Source organism: Oncorhynchus mykiss, chromosome 13, assembly GCF_013265735.2.
Source record: "Oncorhynchus mykiss isolate Arlee chromosome 13, USDA_OmykA_1.1, whole genome shotgun sequence".
NCBI lineage: Eukaryota > Metazoa > Chordata > Actinopteri > Salmoniformes > Salmonidae > Oncorhynchus > Oncorhynchus mykiss.
In genome coordinates, this window is record NC_048577.1 from 25,087,294 (window position 1) to 25,105,502 (window position 18,209).

Below are 18,209 nucleotides of genomic sequence, written 5' to 3' on the forward strand. Positions count from 1 at the left end.
CTCCTAAAATGTCTTGGGGGGGCACACAGGAAGTATGGCGGAGCCAGGTAGGAGACCTGCGCCAACTTCCTGTGCTTACCGGAGAGCGAGAGAGACCGGGCAGGCACTGTGTTGTGGAGCGCACGGTGTCCCCAGTGCGGGTGCATAGTCTGGTGCGGTACATACCAGCTCCTCATATCGGGCCGGGCTAGAGTGGGCATCGAGCCAAGTGCCATGAAGCCGGCTCTACGCATCTGGTCTCCAGTGCGTCTCCTTGGGCCGGCGTACATGGCACCAGCCTTACGCATGGTGTCCCCGGTTCACCCTCACAGCCCAGTGCGGGCCATTCCACCACGCCACACTGGCAGGGCGACCGGGAGCATTCAACCAGGTAAGGTTGGGCAGGCTCGGTACTCAAGAGCTCCAGTGCGCCTTCACGGTCCGGTCTATCCAGTGCCACCTCCACGCACCAGCCCTTCGGTGGCAGCCCCACGCACCAGGCTGTCTCTCTGTCTTCTCCCTACAGGTGCTCCCGCCTGTCCAGCGCTGCCAGAGCTTTCCTCTTGCCCAGCACTGCCAGTCTCCCGTCTCTCCTGAGCTGCCAGAGTAGCCAGTCTGTCCTGAGCTGCCAGAGTCGCCAGTCTGTCCTGAGCTGCCAGAGTCGCCAGTCTGTCCTGAGCTGCCAGAGTCGCCAGTCTGTCCTGAGCTGCCAGAGTCGCCAGTCTGTCCTGAGCTGCCAGAGTCGCCAGTCTGTCCTGAGCTGCCAGAGTCGCCAGTCTGTCCTGAGCTGCCAGAGTCGCCAGTCTGTCCTGAGCTGCCAGTCGCCAGTCTGTCCTGAGCTGCCAGAGTCGCCAGTCTGTCCTGAGCTGCCAGAGTCGCCAGTCTGTCCTGAGCTGCCAGAGTCGCCAGTCTGTCCTGAGCTGCCAGAGTCGCCAGTCTGTCCTGAGCTGCCAGAGTCGCCAGTCTGTCCTGAGCTGCCAGAGTCGCCAGTCTGTCCTGAGCTGCCAGAGTCGCCAGTCTGTCCTGAGCTGCCAGAGTCGCCAGTCTGTCCTGAGCTGCCAGAGTCGCCAGTCTGTCCTGAGCTGCCAGAGTCGCCAGTCTGTCCTGAGCTGCCAGAGTCGCCAGTCTGTCCTGAGCTGCCAGAGTCGCCAGTCTGTCCTGAGCTGCCAGAGTCGTCAGTCTGTCCTGAGCTGCCAGAGCCGTCAGTCAGCCAGGAGTGTCCAGAGCCGCCCGTCAGCCAGAAGCTGCCAGAGCCGTCCGTCAGCCAGGAGCTGCCAGAGCCGTCCGTCAGCCAGCAGCTACCAGAATCGCCCTTCACTCCGGAGCTGCCGGAGTCTCCTGCCTGTCCGGTGCTGCCGGAATCTCCCGTCCGTCCGGTGCTACCGGAATCTCCCGTACATTCGGGACCCGTGGCTAGGGTCCCCAGTCCGAGGTCGGCAGCGAGGGTCGCCGCTCTAACGAGGCCACGGAGGCGGGCTAAAAGGCGGACAAGGACTATGACGAGTTCATGTCCCGCGCTAGAGCCGCCACCGCGGACAGACACCCACCCAGACCCTCCCCTATAGGTTCAGGTTTTCAGGTGCTCTCGCCTGTCCAGCGCTGCCAGAGCCTTCCTCATGCCCAGCGCTGCCAGAGTCTCCGGTCTGTCCTGAGCTGCCAGAGTCTCCCGTCTGTTCTGAGCTGCCAGAGTCTCCCATCTGTCCTGAGCTGCCAGAGTCTCTCGTCTGTCCTGAGCTGCCAGTCGCCATTCTGTCCTGAGCTGCCAGATCCGCCAGTCTGTCCTGAGCTGCCAGAACCGTCAGTCAGCCAGGAGCGGCCAGAGCCGTCAGTCAGCCAGGAGCGGCCAGAGCCGTCCGTCAGCCAGCAGCTACCAGAATCGCCCTTCACTTTGGAGCTGCTGGAGTCTCCCGCTTGTCCGGTGCTGCCGGAATCTCCCGTCCATTCGGGACCCGTGGCTAGAGTCCCCAGTCTGAGGTCGGCGGCGAGGGTCGCCGCTCTAAAGAGGCCACGGAGGTGGGCTAAGAGCCTCCACCGCGGACAGACACCCACCCAGACCCTCCCCTATAGGTTCAGGTTTTGCGGCCGGAGTCCGCACCTTTGGGGGGAGGGGGGGGGGGGTACTGTCACGTTCTGACCTTAGTTCTGTTATTATATGTATTATTATATATATATTATTTGTTCTAGTATGGTCAGGGCGTGAGTTGGGTGGGTTGTCTATGTTCGTTTTTCTATCATTTTGGATTTTGTGTTCCATACTAGGCCTAGTATGGTTCTCAATCAGAGGCAGCTGTCAATTGTTGTCCCTGATTGAGAATCATACTTAGTTAGCCTGGTTTCACTTTTGAGTTGCGGGTGTTTGTCTTCCGTGTCAGTGCTTGTTGCCACACGGGACTGTTTTGTTTATTCACGTTTATTGTTTTTTTCCAGTGTTCTGTTGTGTTTAGATTAAACATTATGGACACTTACCACCCTGTGCATTGGTCCTCCAATCCTTCTCGCTACTCCTCCTCAGAAAAGGAGGACGAGATCCGTTACAGGTGATCCTAACTGACCTAAGGCAGGGAATTGTTACTAGGATTAAATGTCAGGAATTGTGAAAAACTGAGTATAAATGTATTTGGCTAATGTATAGACATTCTAACCAGTTAGAAGGCAGGATAGACAGACTGGTATACCACAGACAGAAGTGGTAACCTAGACACGTCACAGGGGCTATAAAGCTGAAGCATACGTTCATAACGTTTTCTCATGACCAAATATGGTAGTGACAGAAAGTCCAGTCAAATGTCTTTGGGGTTTACACTCCCAAAAGCAGCACAAAAAGTTTGACAAACCTGCTATTGTGCAAGAGAGGGGGGAGGGCCTCCAGAAATCAAAACATACACATTTACTGGAAACAGTGCTAATTGTGAAAAACTGAGTTTAAATGTATTTGGCTAAGATGTGAGAGGAAGTCTAGTGTGAGAAGATGGAACTAGGTGAAACTTGGCAGACATTCTAACCAGTTAGAGGGCAGGATAGACAGACTGGTATACCACAGACAGAAGTGGTAACCTAGACACGTCACAGGGAATATAAAGCTGAAGCATTCGTTCTTAACGTTATCTCATGACCAAATATGGCAGTGACAGGAAGTCCAGTCAAATATCTTTGGGTACACACTCCCAAAAGCAGCACAAAAAGTTTGACAAACCTGCTATTGTGCAAGAAAGGGGGGAGGGCCTCCAGAAATCAAAACACACATTTACTTGGAAACAGTGCTAATGACGCCATCATTCACCACCCACTCCTCTTATAAAACCTCCACCTCACCTCACAAAAGAAACGTCTCTTTGGGTCTAAATTTCTCGTATGCACTAGAAGCTTTTATTATTTTTTTAACACGAGGCTAAATAAGTAGCAATATTCGCTTGCCATGGATCAACCACCACCGTACCAGCCAGAGTTTGTCCCAATGAAAGGAAATAAGTACATGCGTCTTGAAGACACTCACGGAGCGCCCAAGTTCCAACATACCGTCGTCTTGGGACAGCCACAGCCCGTTGTACCTCATCCCAGGGATCACATTATCTGGTCACTTTGCAGCCTCGTGTACGGCAACCCATTCTGTCTCGGAATGTTAGCGGTGTATTTCTCCATAAAGGTGAGTTGGAATTCTCCTTATATAGCTTTTTATAGCAATGTCTGGTGTTGGTGCTTGTATTGTCTGGATTTTGAAGTTGAGCAAGTTATTATATAGGCGACCAACTTTGAACTATGGAAGGAGGACAGCATAACAATTATCTACATTTGCGTTTCGTTTTCTTGTTATCACACTGTTATAAAACATGTGTAGCCTATACTTCATCTATAGGCTCTATAGATCTTTACTACAAAATAACTATTTTATGGAGTATTAAACCACTAAGAGGGTAATTCATCACTGAGGTCATCTCATTAGTGTGACATGTCATGTGTGCATGTTGCTAACTAATATGCATAGCTACATAAACACAATCAGCAACACATGAAGGATTCTATAATATAAATGATTCTACATTTTGTCTTCCAGTCGAGGGATAGGAATATGGTTGGAGACTTGGAGGGAGCAAGAAAACACGGGAAGACTGCATGCTGCTTTAATACTGTGACTCTGACTTTGACAATCCTCGGGCTGCTCTTCTTCTTCATCACCTATGGTATCATCATCTACCAAGTTGCACACTGAGGAGATCCAGTCTTTGCTTTTGTAAAAAAAAAGTGTTCATTTGAAGTCTTGGCAGGTGTTATACATCTCTAGGATTGTGTCCTGATATACATTCCAGCTCATCTCTTAAACACACACACACCACAGATGTTCCTTCAGCACTGTGTACCAGATCTTATTTGCTCTTCTTTAGTTTTGTGTTTTAAGGAAGCAAGATGATTCTTTTGAAGTTTCATTCAAATGTAATTTTTTATTAATAAATTCAACCTTTTTGTAAATGCATTACATTTCAGTTTTTATAGCTGTGAATGGATGTTAACGACTCTGTGAGACTCATCCCATATAGACATACACTCACTTAACAAGAAAACAATTGCCATGGCTTTGTATCTACTTGGCAGAGACAGCGTAACAGAACTTGTCTCGGGTCAGCAATTAAACTGTTTACTGAATCTGAGAGGTCCATGAACATACAGTGCCTTGCGAAAGTATTCGGCCCCCTTGAACTTTGCGACCTTTTGCCACATTTCAGGCTTCAAACATAAAGATATAAAACTGTATTTTTTTGTGAAGAATCAACAACAAGTGGGACACAATCATGAAGTGGAACAACATTTATTGGATATTTCAAACTTTTTTAACAAATCAAAAACTGAAAAATTGGGCGTGCAAAATTATTCAGCCCCCTTAAGTTAATACTTTGTAGCGCCACCTTTTGCTGCGATTACAGCTGTAAGTCGCTTGGGGTATGTCTCTATCAGTTTTGCACATCGAGAGACTGAACATTTTTCCCATTCCTCCTTGCAAAACAGCTCGAGCTCAGTGAGGTTGGATGGAGAGCATTTGTGAACAGCAGTTTTCAGTTCTTTCCACAGATTCTCGATTGGATTCAGGTCTGGACTTTGACTTGGCCTTTCTAACACCTGGATATGTTTATTTTTGAACCATTCCATTGTAGATTTTGCTTTATGTTTTGGATCATTGTCTTGTTGGAAGCCAAATCTCCGTCCCAGTCTCAGGTCTTTTGCAGACTCCATCAGGTTTTCTTCCAGAATGGTCCTGTATTTGGCTCCATCCATCTTCCCATCAATTTTAACCATCTTCCCTGTCCCTGCTGAAGAAAAGCAGGCCCAAACCATGATGCTGCCACCACCATGTTTGACAGTGGGGATGGTGTGTTCAGTGTGATGAGCTGTGTTTCTTTTACGCCAAACATAACGTTTTGCATTGTTGCCAAAAAGTTCAATTTTGGTTTCATCTGACCAGAGCACCTTCTTCCACATGTTTGGTGTGTCTCCCAGGTGGCTTGTGGCAAACTTTAAACGACACTTTTTATGGATATCTTTAAGAAATGGCTTTCTTCTTGCCACTCTTCCATAAAGGCCAGATTTGTGCAATATACGACTGATTGTTGTCCTATGGACAGAGTCTCCCACCTCAGCTGTAGATCTCTGCAGTTCATCCAGAGTGATCATGGGCCTCTTGGCTGCATCTCTGATCAGTCTTCTCCTTGTATGAGCTGAAAGTTTAGAGGGACGGCCAGGTCTTGGTAGATTTGCAGTGGTCTGATACTCCTTCCATTTCAATGTTATCGCTTGCACAGTGCTACCTGGGATGTTTAAAGCTTGGGAAATATTTTTGTATCCAAATCCGGCTTTAAACTTCTTCACAACAGTATCTCGGACCTGCCTGGTGTGTTCCTTGTTCTTCATGATGCTCTCTGCGCTTTTGACGGACCTCTGAGACTATCACAGTGCAGGTGCATTGATACGGAGACTTGATTACACACAGGTGGATTGTATTTATCATCATTAGTCATTTAGGTCAACATTGGATCATTCAGAGATCCTCACTGAACTTCTCCTCACTGAACTTCTGGAGAGAGTTTGCTGCACTGAAAGTAAAGGGGCTGAATAATTTTGCACGCCCAATTTTTCAGTTTTTGATTTGTTAAAAAAGTTTGAAATATCCAATAAATGTCGTTCCACTTCATGATTGTGTCCCACTTGTTGTTGATTCTTCACAAAAAAATACAGTTTTATATCTTTATGTTTGAAGCCTGAAATGTGGCAAAAGGTCGCAAAGTTCAAGGGGGCCGAATACTTTCGCAAGGCACTGTACATATCCTGACATGGCTTGTCTTTGTTGTCGCTCTCCAACCAAGTTTAAGCCACAATCTGTACTATTTATGGTTGGTAAGATGACTTGTCCTTGTGTGATATAAAGATGTAGGAATTAGAGTATGTTGAACAACTTTATCAACCCCAAGAATGAACAGTATTAGGTGTTTTTGACCTATTACTCTGATTCAACATCTGTTAATAATTTGTTAAAGTGGAATTTCCAGCAGTGTTGAAAGTCCAGGCCTGGTTTCCGGAGACAAGCTATGTCACCAGGAATCCCTGGCTGTCTGTGTACTGTGGTACTCTTGAATATCTATTTTCCCTCTGGAGAAATATGCTGTGTAGGTTTGATGGGTAAAAAAAAAACACTATTCAATTCATGGCCCTGTTAAAATACTTACATTTATCATTCAGCAGGGCTTGTAACAAGGATGCAAATTTATAGGGATTCACACAGGTTTCCTCTTGTCAGTATAGTTCTTGAAGGAAAGCAGATCAGTAGAGTGAATTGAACTAGATCAGATGATTGGGACAAAGCTAAAAATAAATAGTGTGAGCTGGGGGCCATTTTCAGGCTCCTTGCAAAGCTCGATAGCCTGCAGATTTCTGGGCCCTTTCGAGACTATGGCTTAATGTTTTTATGCCAAGAGTGTGCCAAGCTGTCATCAAGGCAAAGGGTGGCTACTTTGAAGAATCTCAAATATAAAATATATTTAGAGTTGTTTCAAAGGATCGGATCCTTTTTTTAAACTTTTTCTCTTAAGTAATATGATATACCCAAATCTAACTGCTTGTAGCTCAGGACCTGAAGCAAGGATATGCATATTCTTATACTTTTATTTAGTACCATTTGAAAGAAAATCATTTCTAGCTGCCATCCATATTTTTCCACTGTGCTGTGATGTTTCAAAAACCTTTATATTCTCAGAGTATTATTATATGATTGATCGATTGATTGACTTTTCCAATCACACAGCAGTGCTATTTGCAGAGTTAGCTGCAAGTAAACGTTGCAATTTTTCAGCCTTTCCTGTGCCTGCGACCAAAAACAAGCTGCATATGGGCATTACCACAAGTGATCTAATGATTCTATCTCTTCGCAGCACAATGTGCAGAGCTGGGATGGTTGTATCCCCCATCTATAACATTCTATTAGTTGCAAGAATTGTGTATAATAATTTAAATAGAAAAACTCTACGTTTTGAATCTGTCATCATTGTGTATCAGTTCATAAACGATGTGCCATGGAATCAGTACATCGAAAATCTCCTCCCAACTATTTTGCAACCTTTATGGTGCAGCTGTGAATTTTTTGGTCCTTAAATTAAACAGGTAAACTTTATTATTTATTTTTAAAAACTATTTAGCCAATTTTGCTCTTTAATGCTGGGCCGACAAACAAATTCCTTACTTTCTCCACGTTCCACTTGCCTCCTCCGTGTTTGCGGTAATGCAGCAAACAGTTCGTTGTAATTTTGGATAGAGCAGACATTTCCACATTTTCCACATTTCCCTACAAGCTATGGGTATTGATCATATTCCGGCCTCTAATAGAAAAGGGAACCATCTTAAACAGTTAAACCATAGGGAAAGTGTTTGGCTTTACAAACTACAGGCCACTAAATACCCTGGCTTAAATGAAGACATGGATTTCTCACCCTTCCTGTAGGGTCGTGATGGGTCCATTTGCTGTCATCTAGTGGACATTTTGCTCAATTGGCCTCAGCTATGGTTAGACTGTTGTTGTTCATGTTTTGCTGTGTTCTAGTGTACTATGGAATATATAGCTTTCTTATTCTTGACACTTCTCCCAGTCATATTTAAGGTTAGAACTACCTTTTAGTGTTCTGATACTTCTACTTTGGAGTTGTATTTTTATGATAACATAGCTACAGTATTTCACCTTTTAATGTGTATAGTATTGCTTACTAGGTGTGTCCAATCAATTGTGTAACCACTCCCTCTTCCAATTAAGGCTAATTGAAAAGCTGTTAAAAAAGAGGACCTTGTATTCCTTTTTTTTGTACTTCCTGGCGAAGGCCATGCAGCCGAATCACGTCGGTTTAAAAAAAACGTTGTTTCTATTGAACATGCCATACTAAAAGGCATTTTAAATCAATTATATGAAGAGTGCCTTGGTCCTCCTTTCTTTTTGATGCACTGTATATGTAACTTGAAATCACCTGAGATCACAATTTTGTTATAATTTGGATGAATGATTAACAGAAATTCGGAGAAATCAGCTAAGCAAAGTGGGACATGGCTTTCGTGGTCTATAGAGGGTTTCGACAAGCACAGATCATTGTCATTTTAACAATACAGCATGATGTTTAAAGTAACTGAGGTGACCGACAGATGTCCCTGCCATTTAGAGCATTTGAAAAATAGTGACTGTCCCTCCACCTTTTTTTTCTCTCCCTTGTCTCAAATAATTAAAAAATCTATAGTTCGGTGAAGCTTCAATAAGTCAAGTTTCAGTTAGAAACATGCAGTTCTAGATTGTGCTCTGAAATAAGTTTTATTAGAGTGATCTAACATTAACTAGTCCCATCCTTATGTTGACAGGGATGCCCTGTCTTTAAGGAAGCTGCCTTGAAACAGTTAATGCAACAGGCACAATATTTCTCACATTTGATCCAGGCTGTTTTTGTTGTCTAGATAACACCCGTGTGAAGCTAGCCACAATAAGGATTAACCACGATAGAGGAATTTGTAGTTCACCTTAAAAAAACAAAAGGGGGGCGGGGGGTAGTGTTAATGGTGAATATACTGAAAAGACAGGGCAAACAATAAAACACACAAACTGTCACAACATGTGTAGACTTCACTGTGAAATGCTAACTTACAAGCCCTTAACTCTTCTTGAACTGCACTGTTGGTTAAGAAAATATTTACAGAATAAGCTAAAGTAAAAAATAATAAAAAGTAACACACTAACGAGGCTATATACAGGGGTTACCGGTACCGAGTCAGTGTGCAGGGGTACAGGTTAGTTGAGGTAATTTGTACATGTAGGCAGGGGTGAAGTGACCATGCATAGATAATAAATAGCGAATAGCAGCAGTGTGCAAAACAAATGGGGTGGTCAATGTAAATGGTCCGGAGGCAATTTTATTAATTGTTCAGCAGTGTTATGGCTTGGGTGTAGAAGCTGTTAAGGAGCCTTTTGGTCCTAGACTTGGCGCTCCGGTACTGCTTGCCGTGTGGTAGCAGAGAAAACAGTCTATGACTAAGGTGACTGGAGTCTCTGACAAGTTCATGGGCTTTCCTCTGACACCGCCTATTATATAGGTCCTGGATGGCAGGAAGCTTGGCCCCAGTGATGTACTGGGCCGCACGCACTACCCTCTGTAGCGCCTTACGGTCAGTTACCATACCAGGCAGTGATGCAACCGGTCAGGATGCTCTCAATGGTGCAGCTGAAGACATTTGAGGATCTGGAGACCCATGCCAAATCTTTTCAGTCTCCTGAGGGGAGACTGTCTTGGTGTGTTTGGATCATGATAGTTCGTTGGTGATGTAGACACCGCTCCACTACAACCCCATCGATTAATGGGGGGCTGCTCGGCATTTTCCTGTAGTCCATGATCAACTCCTTTGTCTTGCTCACATTGAGGCTGTCTCATCATTGTCGGTGATCCGGCCTTCCACTGTGGCGGCACCGGCGCGGGACGTGGACCCCACTCCACCATAGTCTTAGTCCGCTTTTTTAGCGTCCTTTGAGTGGCGACCCTCGCCGTCGACCTTGGCCTAGTAACCCTAACAAAGGACCCACCTGGACTAAGGGGTGCCTCATTACTGAGGAAGCTCAGGACCGAGGGGTAGCTCAGGACTGAGGGGTAGCTCAGGACTAAGAGGTAGCTCAGGCAGGTTGACGGCTCTGGCGGATCCTGGCTGAATGGTGGCTCTGGCGGATCCTGGCTGAATGGCGGCTCTGACGGTTCCTGGCTGACTGGCGGCTCTGGCGGATCCTGGCTGACTGGCGGCTCTGGCGGATCCTGGCTGACTGGCGGCTCTGGCGGATCCTGGCGGATCCTGGCTGACCGGCGGCTCTGGCGGATCCTGGCTGACCGGCGGCTCTGGCGGATCCTGGCTGACCGGCGGCTCTGGCGGATCCTGGCTGACTGGCGGATCCATGCTGACTGGCGACTCTGGCGGCTCATGACAGACGGGAGACTCTGGCGGCTCATGACAGACGGGAGACTCTGGCGGCTCTGGACAGACGGGAGACTCTGGCGGCTCTGGACAGACGGGAGACTCTGGCGGCTCTGGACAGACGGGAGACTCTGGCGGCTCTGGACAGACGGGAGACTCTGGCGGCTCTGGACAGACGGGAGACTCTGGCGGCTCTGGACAGACGGGAGACTCTGGCGGCTCTGGACAGACGGGAGACTCTGGCGGCTCTGGACAGACGGGAGACTCTGGCGGCTCTGGACAGACGGGAGACTCTGGCGGCTCTGGACAGACGGGAGACTCTGGCGGCTCTGGACAGACGGGAGACTCTGGCGGCTCTGGACAGACGGGAGACTCTGGCGGCTCTGGACAGACGGGAGACTCTGGCGGCTCTGGACAGACGGGAGACTCTGGCGGCTCATGACAGACGGGAGACTCTGGCGGCTCATGACAGACGGGAGACTCTGGAGGCTCTGGACAGACGGGAGACTCTGGCGGCTCTGGACAGACGGGAGACTACGGGAGACTCTGGCGGCTCTGGACAGACGGGAGACTCTGGCGGCTCTGGACAGACGGGAGACTCTGGCGGCTCTGGACAGACGGGAGACTCTGGCGGCTCTGGACAGACGGGAGACTCTGGCGGCTCTGGACAGACGGGAGACTCTGGCGGCTCTGGACAGACGGGAGACTCTGGCGGCTCTGGACAGACGGGAGACTCTGGCGGCTCTGGACAGACGGGAGACTCTGGCGGCTCTGGACAGACGGGAGACTCTGGCGGCTCTGGACAGACGGGAGACTCTGGCGGCTCTGGACAGACGGGAGACTCTGGCGGCTCTGGACAGACGGGAGACTCTGGCGGCTCTGGACAGACGGGAGACTCTGGCGGCTCTGGACAGACGGGAGACTCTGGCGGCTCTGGACAGACGGGAGACTCTGGCGGCTCTGGACAGACGGGAGACTCTGGCGGCTCTGGACAGACGGGAGACTCTGGCGGCTCTGGACAGACGGGAGACTCTGGCGGCTCTGGACAGACGGGAGACTCTGGCGGCTCTGGACAGACGGGAGACTCTAGCGGCTCTGGACAGACGAGGCGCACTGTAGTCCTGGTGCGTGGTGCCGGCGCTGGTGGTACTGGGCCGAGGACACGCACCTCAGGGCGAGTGCGGGGAGGAGGAACAGGGTGGGCTCTGGACTGGGCTCTGGACACGCACAGGAAGCCTGGTGCGGGGGGCTGCCACCGGAGGGCTGGTGCGTGGAGGTGGCACTGGATAGACCGGACCGTGCAGGCGCACTGGAGCTCTTGAGCACCGAGCCTGCCCAACCTTACCTGGTTGAAGGCTCCCGGTCGCCCTGCCAGTGCGGCGAGGTGGAATAGCCCGCACTGGGCTGTGCAGGCGAACCGGGGACACCATGCGTAAGGCTGGTGCCATGTACGCCGGCCCAAGGAGACGCACTGGAGACCAGATGCGTAGAGCCGGCTTCATGGCACTTGGCTCGATGCCCACTCTAACCCGGCCGATACGAGAAGCTGGTATGTACCGCACCGGGCTATGCACCCGCACTGGGGACACTGTGCGCTCCACAGCATAACACGGTGCCTGCTATAAGGTTTCTCTCCTGTATGTATTCTCTCATGTTTTTTAAGGTCTGTTGACCACGTCCCACGCCAGAGCCGCCACCGCGGACAGACACCCACCCAGACCCTCCCCTATAGGTTCAGGTTTTCAGGTGCTCCCGCCTGTCCAGCGCTGCCAGAGCCTTCCTCATGCCCAGCGCTGCCAGAGTCTCCCGTCTGTCCTGAGCTGCCAGAGTCTCCCATCTGTCCTGAGCTGCCAGAGTCTCTCGTCTGTCCTGAGCTGCCAGTCGCCATTCTGTCCTGAGCTGCCAGATCCGCCAGTCTGTCCTGAGCTGCCAGAACCGTCAGTCAGCCAGGAGCGGCCAGAGCCGTCAGTCAGCCAGGAGCGGCCAGAGCCGTCCGTCAGCCAGCAGCTACCAGAATCGCCCTTCACTTTGGAGCTGCTGGAGTCTCCCGCTTGTCCGGTGCTGCCGGAATCTCCCGTCCATTCGGGACCCGTGGCTAGAGTCCCCAGTCTGAGGTCGGCGGCGAGGGTCGCCGCTCTAAAGAGGCCACGGAGGTGGGCTAAGAGCCTCCACCGCGGACAGACACCCACCCAGACCCTCCCCTATAGGTTCAGGTTTTGCGGCCGGAGTCCGCACCTTTGGGGGGAGGGGGGGGGGGGTACTGTCACGTTCTGACCTTAGTTCTGTTATTATATGTATTATTATATATATATTATTTGTTCTAGTATGGTCAGGGCGTGAGTTGGGTGGGTTGTCTATGTTCGTTTTTCTATCATTTTGGATTTTGTGTTCCATACTAGGCCTAGTATGGTTCTCAATCAGAGGCAGCTGTCAATTGTTGTCCCTGATTGAGAATCATACTTAGTTAGCCTGGTTTCACTTTTGAGTTGCGGGTGTTTGTCTTCCGTGTCAGTGCTTGTTGCCACACGGGACTGTTTTGTTTATTCACGTTTATTGTTTTTTTCCAGTGTTCTGTTGTTTAGATTAAACATTATGGACACTTACCACCCTGTGCATTGGTCCTCCAATCCTTCTCGCTACTCCTCCTCAGAAAAGGAGGACGAGATCCGTTACAGGTGATCCTAACTGACCTAAGGCAGGGAATTGTTACTAGGATTAAATATCAGGAATTGTGAAAAACTGAGTATAAATGTATTTGGCTAAGGTGTATGTAAACTTCCGACTTCAACTCTATTAATTAACATGACTTTAAATATTTGTTTTATTTTATTACTTTATTATTTAATTACAAGTCATCTCATCTCTGTAGAGCTGCTGCCTATGGTGTCTGACAAAATCACAATTTGAGTAGTGATTTCAAAGTAAATAAGGCATACTTTTATGACTGCTGAACACCAACTATCAGTCACTTAGTTTATGCATTTTCAGGCTCGCGAAGCAACTGCTTTTTATCACTCGAAATCGTGTCTAATCTATTGATTTTACCACAGGTGTTCTCCAATCAACTTGTAGAAGCATCTCAAGAATGGTCAATGGAAAAAGGTTGCACCTGATCTCAATTTCGAGTCTCATAGCAAAGGGTCTGAATACTTATGTAAATGAGGTTTTTCAGTTTTTAAAATGTTTATACATTTGCAAACATTTCTAAAACACTGTTTTCACTTTGTCATTATGGGGTATTGTGTGTAGATTGATGAAGCCATTTTTTATGTAATCAATTTTAGAATAAGGCTGTAACATAACAACAACAAAAAAGTCAAGGGGTCTGAATACTTTCCGAATGCACTGTACCACAGACAGAAGTGGTAACCCAGACACGTCAAGAACATATGTTGGTGAGAGGAAGTCTAGTCCCGGGTAGTGTGAGAAGATGGAACTAGGTGAAACTTGGCAGACATTCTAACCAGTTAGAAGGCAGGATAGACAGACTGGTATACCACAGACAGAAGTGGTAACCTAGACACGTCACAGGGGCTATAAAGCTGAAGCATCCGTTCATAACGTTTTCTCATGACCAAATATGGTAGTGACAGAAAGTCCAGTCAAATGTCTTTGGGTACACACTCCCAAAAGCAGCACAAAAAGTTTGACAAACCTGCTATTGTGCAAGAAAGGGGGGAGGGCCTCCAGAAATCAAAACATACACATTTACTGGAAACAGTGACAATGACGCCATCATTCACCACCCACTCCTCTTATAAAACCTCCACCTCACCTCACAAAAGAAACATCTCTTTGGGTCTAAATTTCTCGTTTGCACTAGAGCTTTGATTATTTTTTTAACACGAGGCTAAATAAGTAGCAATATTCGCTTGCCATGGATCAACCACCACCGTACCAGCCAGAGTTTGTCCCAATGAAAGGAAATAAGTACATGCGTCTTGAAGACACTCACGGAGCGCCCAAGTTCCAACATACCGTCGTCTTGGGACAGCCACAGCCCGTTGTACCTCATCCCAGGGATCACATTATCTGGTCACTTTGCAGCCTCGTGTACTGCAACCCATTCTGTCTCGGAATGTTAGCGGTGTATTTCTCCATAAAGGTGAGTTGGAATTCTCCTTATATAGCTTTTTATAGCAATGTCTGGTGTTGGTGCTTGTATTGTCTGGATTTTGAAGTTGAGCAAGTTATTATATAGGCGACCAACTTTGAACTATGGAAGGAGGACAGCATAACAATTATCTACATTTGCGTTTCGTTTTCTTGTTATCACACAGTTATAAAACATGTGTAGCCTATACTTCATCTATAGGCTCTATAGATCTTTACTCCAAAATAACTTTTTTATGGAGTATTAAACCACTAAGAGGGTAATTCATCACTGAGGTCATCTCATTAGTGTGACATGTCATGTGTGCATGTTGCTAACTAATATGCATAGCTACATAAACACAATCAGCAACACATGAAGGATTCTATTATATAAATTATTCTACATTTTGTCTTCCAGTCGAGGGATAGGAAGATGGTTGGAGACTTGGAGGGAGCAAGAAAACACGGGAAGACTGCATGCTGCTTTAATACTGTGACTCTGACTTTGGCAATCCTCGGGCTGCTCTTCTTCATCACCTATGGTATCATCATCTACCAAGTTGCACACTGAGGAGATCCAGTCTTTGCTTTTGTAATTTTTTTTAAATTTGAAGTCTTGGCAGGTGTTATACATCTCTAGGATTGTGTCCTGATACATTTCAGCTCATCTCTTTAATACACACACGCCACAGATGTTCCTTCAGCACTGTGTACCAGATCTTATTTGCTCTTCTTTAGTTTTGTGTTTTAAGGACGCAAGATGATTTTTTTTAAGTTCCATTCAAATGTAATTTTTTTATGAATAAATTAAACCTTTTTGTAAATGCATTACATTTCAGTTTTTATAGCTGTGAATGGATGTTAACGACTCTGTGAGACTCATCCCATATAGACATACACTCACTTAACAAGAAAACAATTCCCATGGCTTTGTATCTACTTGGCAGAGACAGCGTAACAGAACTTGGCTCGGGTCAGCAATTAAACTGTTTACTGAATCCGAGAGGTCCATGAACATACATATCCTGACATGGCTTGTCTTTGTTGAATGAACAGTATTAGGTGTTTTTGACCTATTACTCTGATTCAACATCTGTTAATAATTTGTTAAAGTGGAATTTCCAGCAGTGTTGAAAGTCCAGGCCTGGTTTCCGGAGACAAGCTATGTCACCAGGAATCCCTGGCTGGCTGTGTACTGTGGTACTCTTGAATATCTATTTTCCCTCTGGAGAAATATGCTGTGTAGGTTTGATGGGTAAAAAAAACACTATTCAATTCATGGCCCTGTTAAAATACTTACATTTATCATTCAGCAGGGCTTGTAACAAGGATGCAAATTTATAGGGATTCACACAGGTTTCCTCTTGTCAGTATAGTTCTTGAAGGAAAGCAGATCAGTAGAGTGAATTGAACTAGATCAGATGATTGGGACAAAGCTAAAAATAAATAGTGTGAGCTGGGGGCCATTTTCAGGCTCCTTGCAAAGCTCGATAGCCTGCAGAGTTCTGGGCCCTTTCGGGGCTAAAAGGAGGAGGAGACTATGGCTTAATGTTTTTATGCCAAGAGTGTGCCAAGCTGTCATCAAGGCAAAGGGTGGCTACTTTGAAGAATCTCAAATATAAAATATATTTAGAGTTGTTTCAAAGGATCGGGTTCCTTTTTTAAAACTTTTTCTCTTATGTAATATGATATATCCAAATCTAACTGCCTGTAGCTCAGGACCTGAAGCAAGGATATGCATATTCTTATACTTTTATTTAGTACCATTTGAAAGAAAATAATTTCTAGCTGCCATCCATATGTTTCCACTGTGCTGTGATGTTTCAAAAACCTTTATAATCTCAGAGTATTATATGATTGATTGACTTTTCCAATCACACAGCAGTGCTATTTGCAGAGTTAGCTGCAAGTAAATGTTGCAATTTTTCTGCCTTTCCTGTGCCTGCGACCAAAAACAAGCTGCATATGGGCATTACCACAAGTGATCTAATGATTCTATCTCTTCGAAGCACAATGTGCAGAGCTGGGATGGTTGTATCCCCCATCTATAACATTCTATTAGTTGCAAGAATTTTGTATAATAATTTAAATAGAAAAACTCAACATTTTGAATCTGTCATCATTTTGTGTATCAGTTCATAAACCATGTGCCATGGAATTGGTACATTGAAAATCTCCTCCCAACTATTTTGCAACCTTTATGGTGCAGCTGTGAATTTTTTGGTCCTTAAATTAAACAGGTATACTTTATTATTTATAAAAAAAATGTGTTTAGCCTATTTTGCTCTTTAATGCTGGGCCGACAAACACATTCCTTACCTTCTCCACGTTCCACTTGCCTCCTCCGTGTTTGCGGTAATGCTGCAAACAGTTCGTTGTCATTTTGGATAGAGCAGACATTTCCACATTTCCCTACAAACTATGGGTATTGATCATATTCCGGCCTCTAATAGAAAAGGGGGCCCATCTTAAACAGTTAAACCATGGGGAAAGTTTTGGGATTTACAAACTACAGGCCACTAAATACCCTGGTTTAAATGAAGATATGGATTTCTCACCCTTCCTGTAGGGTCGTGATGGATCCATTTGCTGTCATCTTGTGGACATTTTGCTCAATTGGCCTCAGCTATGGTTAGACTGTTGTTGTTCATGTTTTGCTGTGTTCTAGTGTACTATGGAATATATAGCTTTCTTATTCTTGACACTTCTCCCAGTCATATTTAAGGTTAGAACTACCTTTTAGTGTTCTGATACTTCTAGTTTGGAGTTGTATTTTTATGATAACATAGCTACAGTATTTCACCTTTTAATGTGTATAGTATTGCTTACTAGGTGTGTCCAATCAATTGTGTAACCACTCCCTCTTCCAATTAGGGCTAATTGAAAAACTTAAAAAAGAGGACCTTGTATTCCTTTTTTTGTACTCCCTGGCGAAGGCCATGCAGCCGAAACTCGTCGGTTTTTAAAAAACGTTGTTTCTATTGAACATGCCATACTAAAAGGCATTTTAAATCAATTATATGAAGAGTGCCTTGGTCCTCCTTTCTTTTTGATGCACTGTATATGTAACTTGAAATCACCTGAGATCACAATTTTGTTATAATTTGGATGAATGATTAACAGAAATTCTGAGAAATCAGCTAAGCAAAGTGGGACATGGCTTTCGTGGTCTATAGAGGGTTTCGACAAGCACAGATCATTGTCATTTTAACAATACAGCATGATGTTTAAAGTAACTGAGGTGACCGACAGATGTCCCTGCCATTTAGAGCATTTGAAAAATAGTGACTGTCACTCCACCTTTTTTTCTCTCCCTTGTCTCAAAGAATTAAAAAATCTATAGTTTGGTGAAGCTTCAATAAGACACGTTTCAGTTAGAAACATACAGTTCTAGATTGTGCTCTGGAATAAGTTTTATTAGAGTGATCTAACATTAACTAGTCCCATCCTTATGTTGACAGGGATGCCCTGTCTTTTTTATTTTATTAGGCAAGTCAGTTAAGAACAAATTCATATTTTCAATGACGGCCTAGGAACAGTGGGTTAACTGCCTGTTCAGGGGCAGAACGACAGATTTGTACCTTGTCAGCTCGGGGATTAAAACTTGCAACCTTTCGGTTACTAGTCCAACGCTCTAACCACTAGGCTACCCTGCCGCCCCATCTTTAAGG

The 18,209-nt window shown here is 46.2% G+C and overlaps 2 protein-coding genes and 1 long non-coding RNA gene across 3 annotated transcripts; all 3 read left to right on the plus strand.

The window, feature by feature from the left end:
• The first annotated feature begins 3,271 nt into the window (after positions 1 to 3,271).
• Positions 3,272 to 4,447, plus strand: LOC110486040 (dispanin subfamily A member 2b). Its single transcript, XM_036940686.1, has 2 exons — positions 3,272 to 3,622; positions 4,031 to 4,447. Exons 1-2 carry the CDS (start codon positions 3,395 to 3,397, stop codon positions 4,184 to 4,186), a joined length of 384 nt encoding a protein of 127 aa, XP_036796581.1. The 5' UTR covers positions 3,272 to 3,394; the 3' UTR covers positions 4,187 to 4,447.
• Positions 4,448 to 6,251: 1,804 nt separating this feature from the next.
• On the plus strand, positions 6,252 to 17,437 carry LOC118938245. Its single transcript, XR_005035506.1, has 2 exons — positions 6,252 to 6,449; positions 15,601 to 17,437. It is a non-coding gene; the product is annotated as an uncharacterized LOC118938245 (long non-coding RNA).
• Positions 14,231 to 15,359, plus strand: ifm3 (Interferon-induced transmembrane protein 3). Its single transcript, NM_001165249.1, is given in 2 exon segments — positions 14,231 to 14,548; positions 14,957 to 15,359. Coding segments are annotated over 2 exon segments (381 nt in total). The 5' UTR covers positions 14,231 to 14,320; the 3' UTR covers positions 15,110 to 15,359.
• Positions 17,438 to 18,209: the final 772 nt, after the last annotated feature.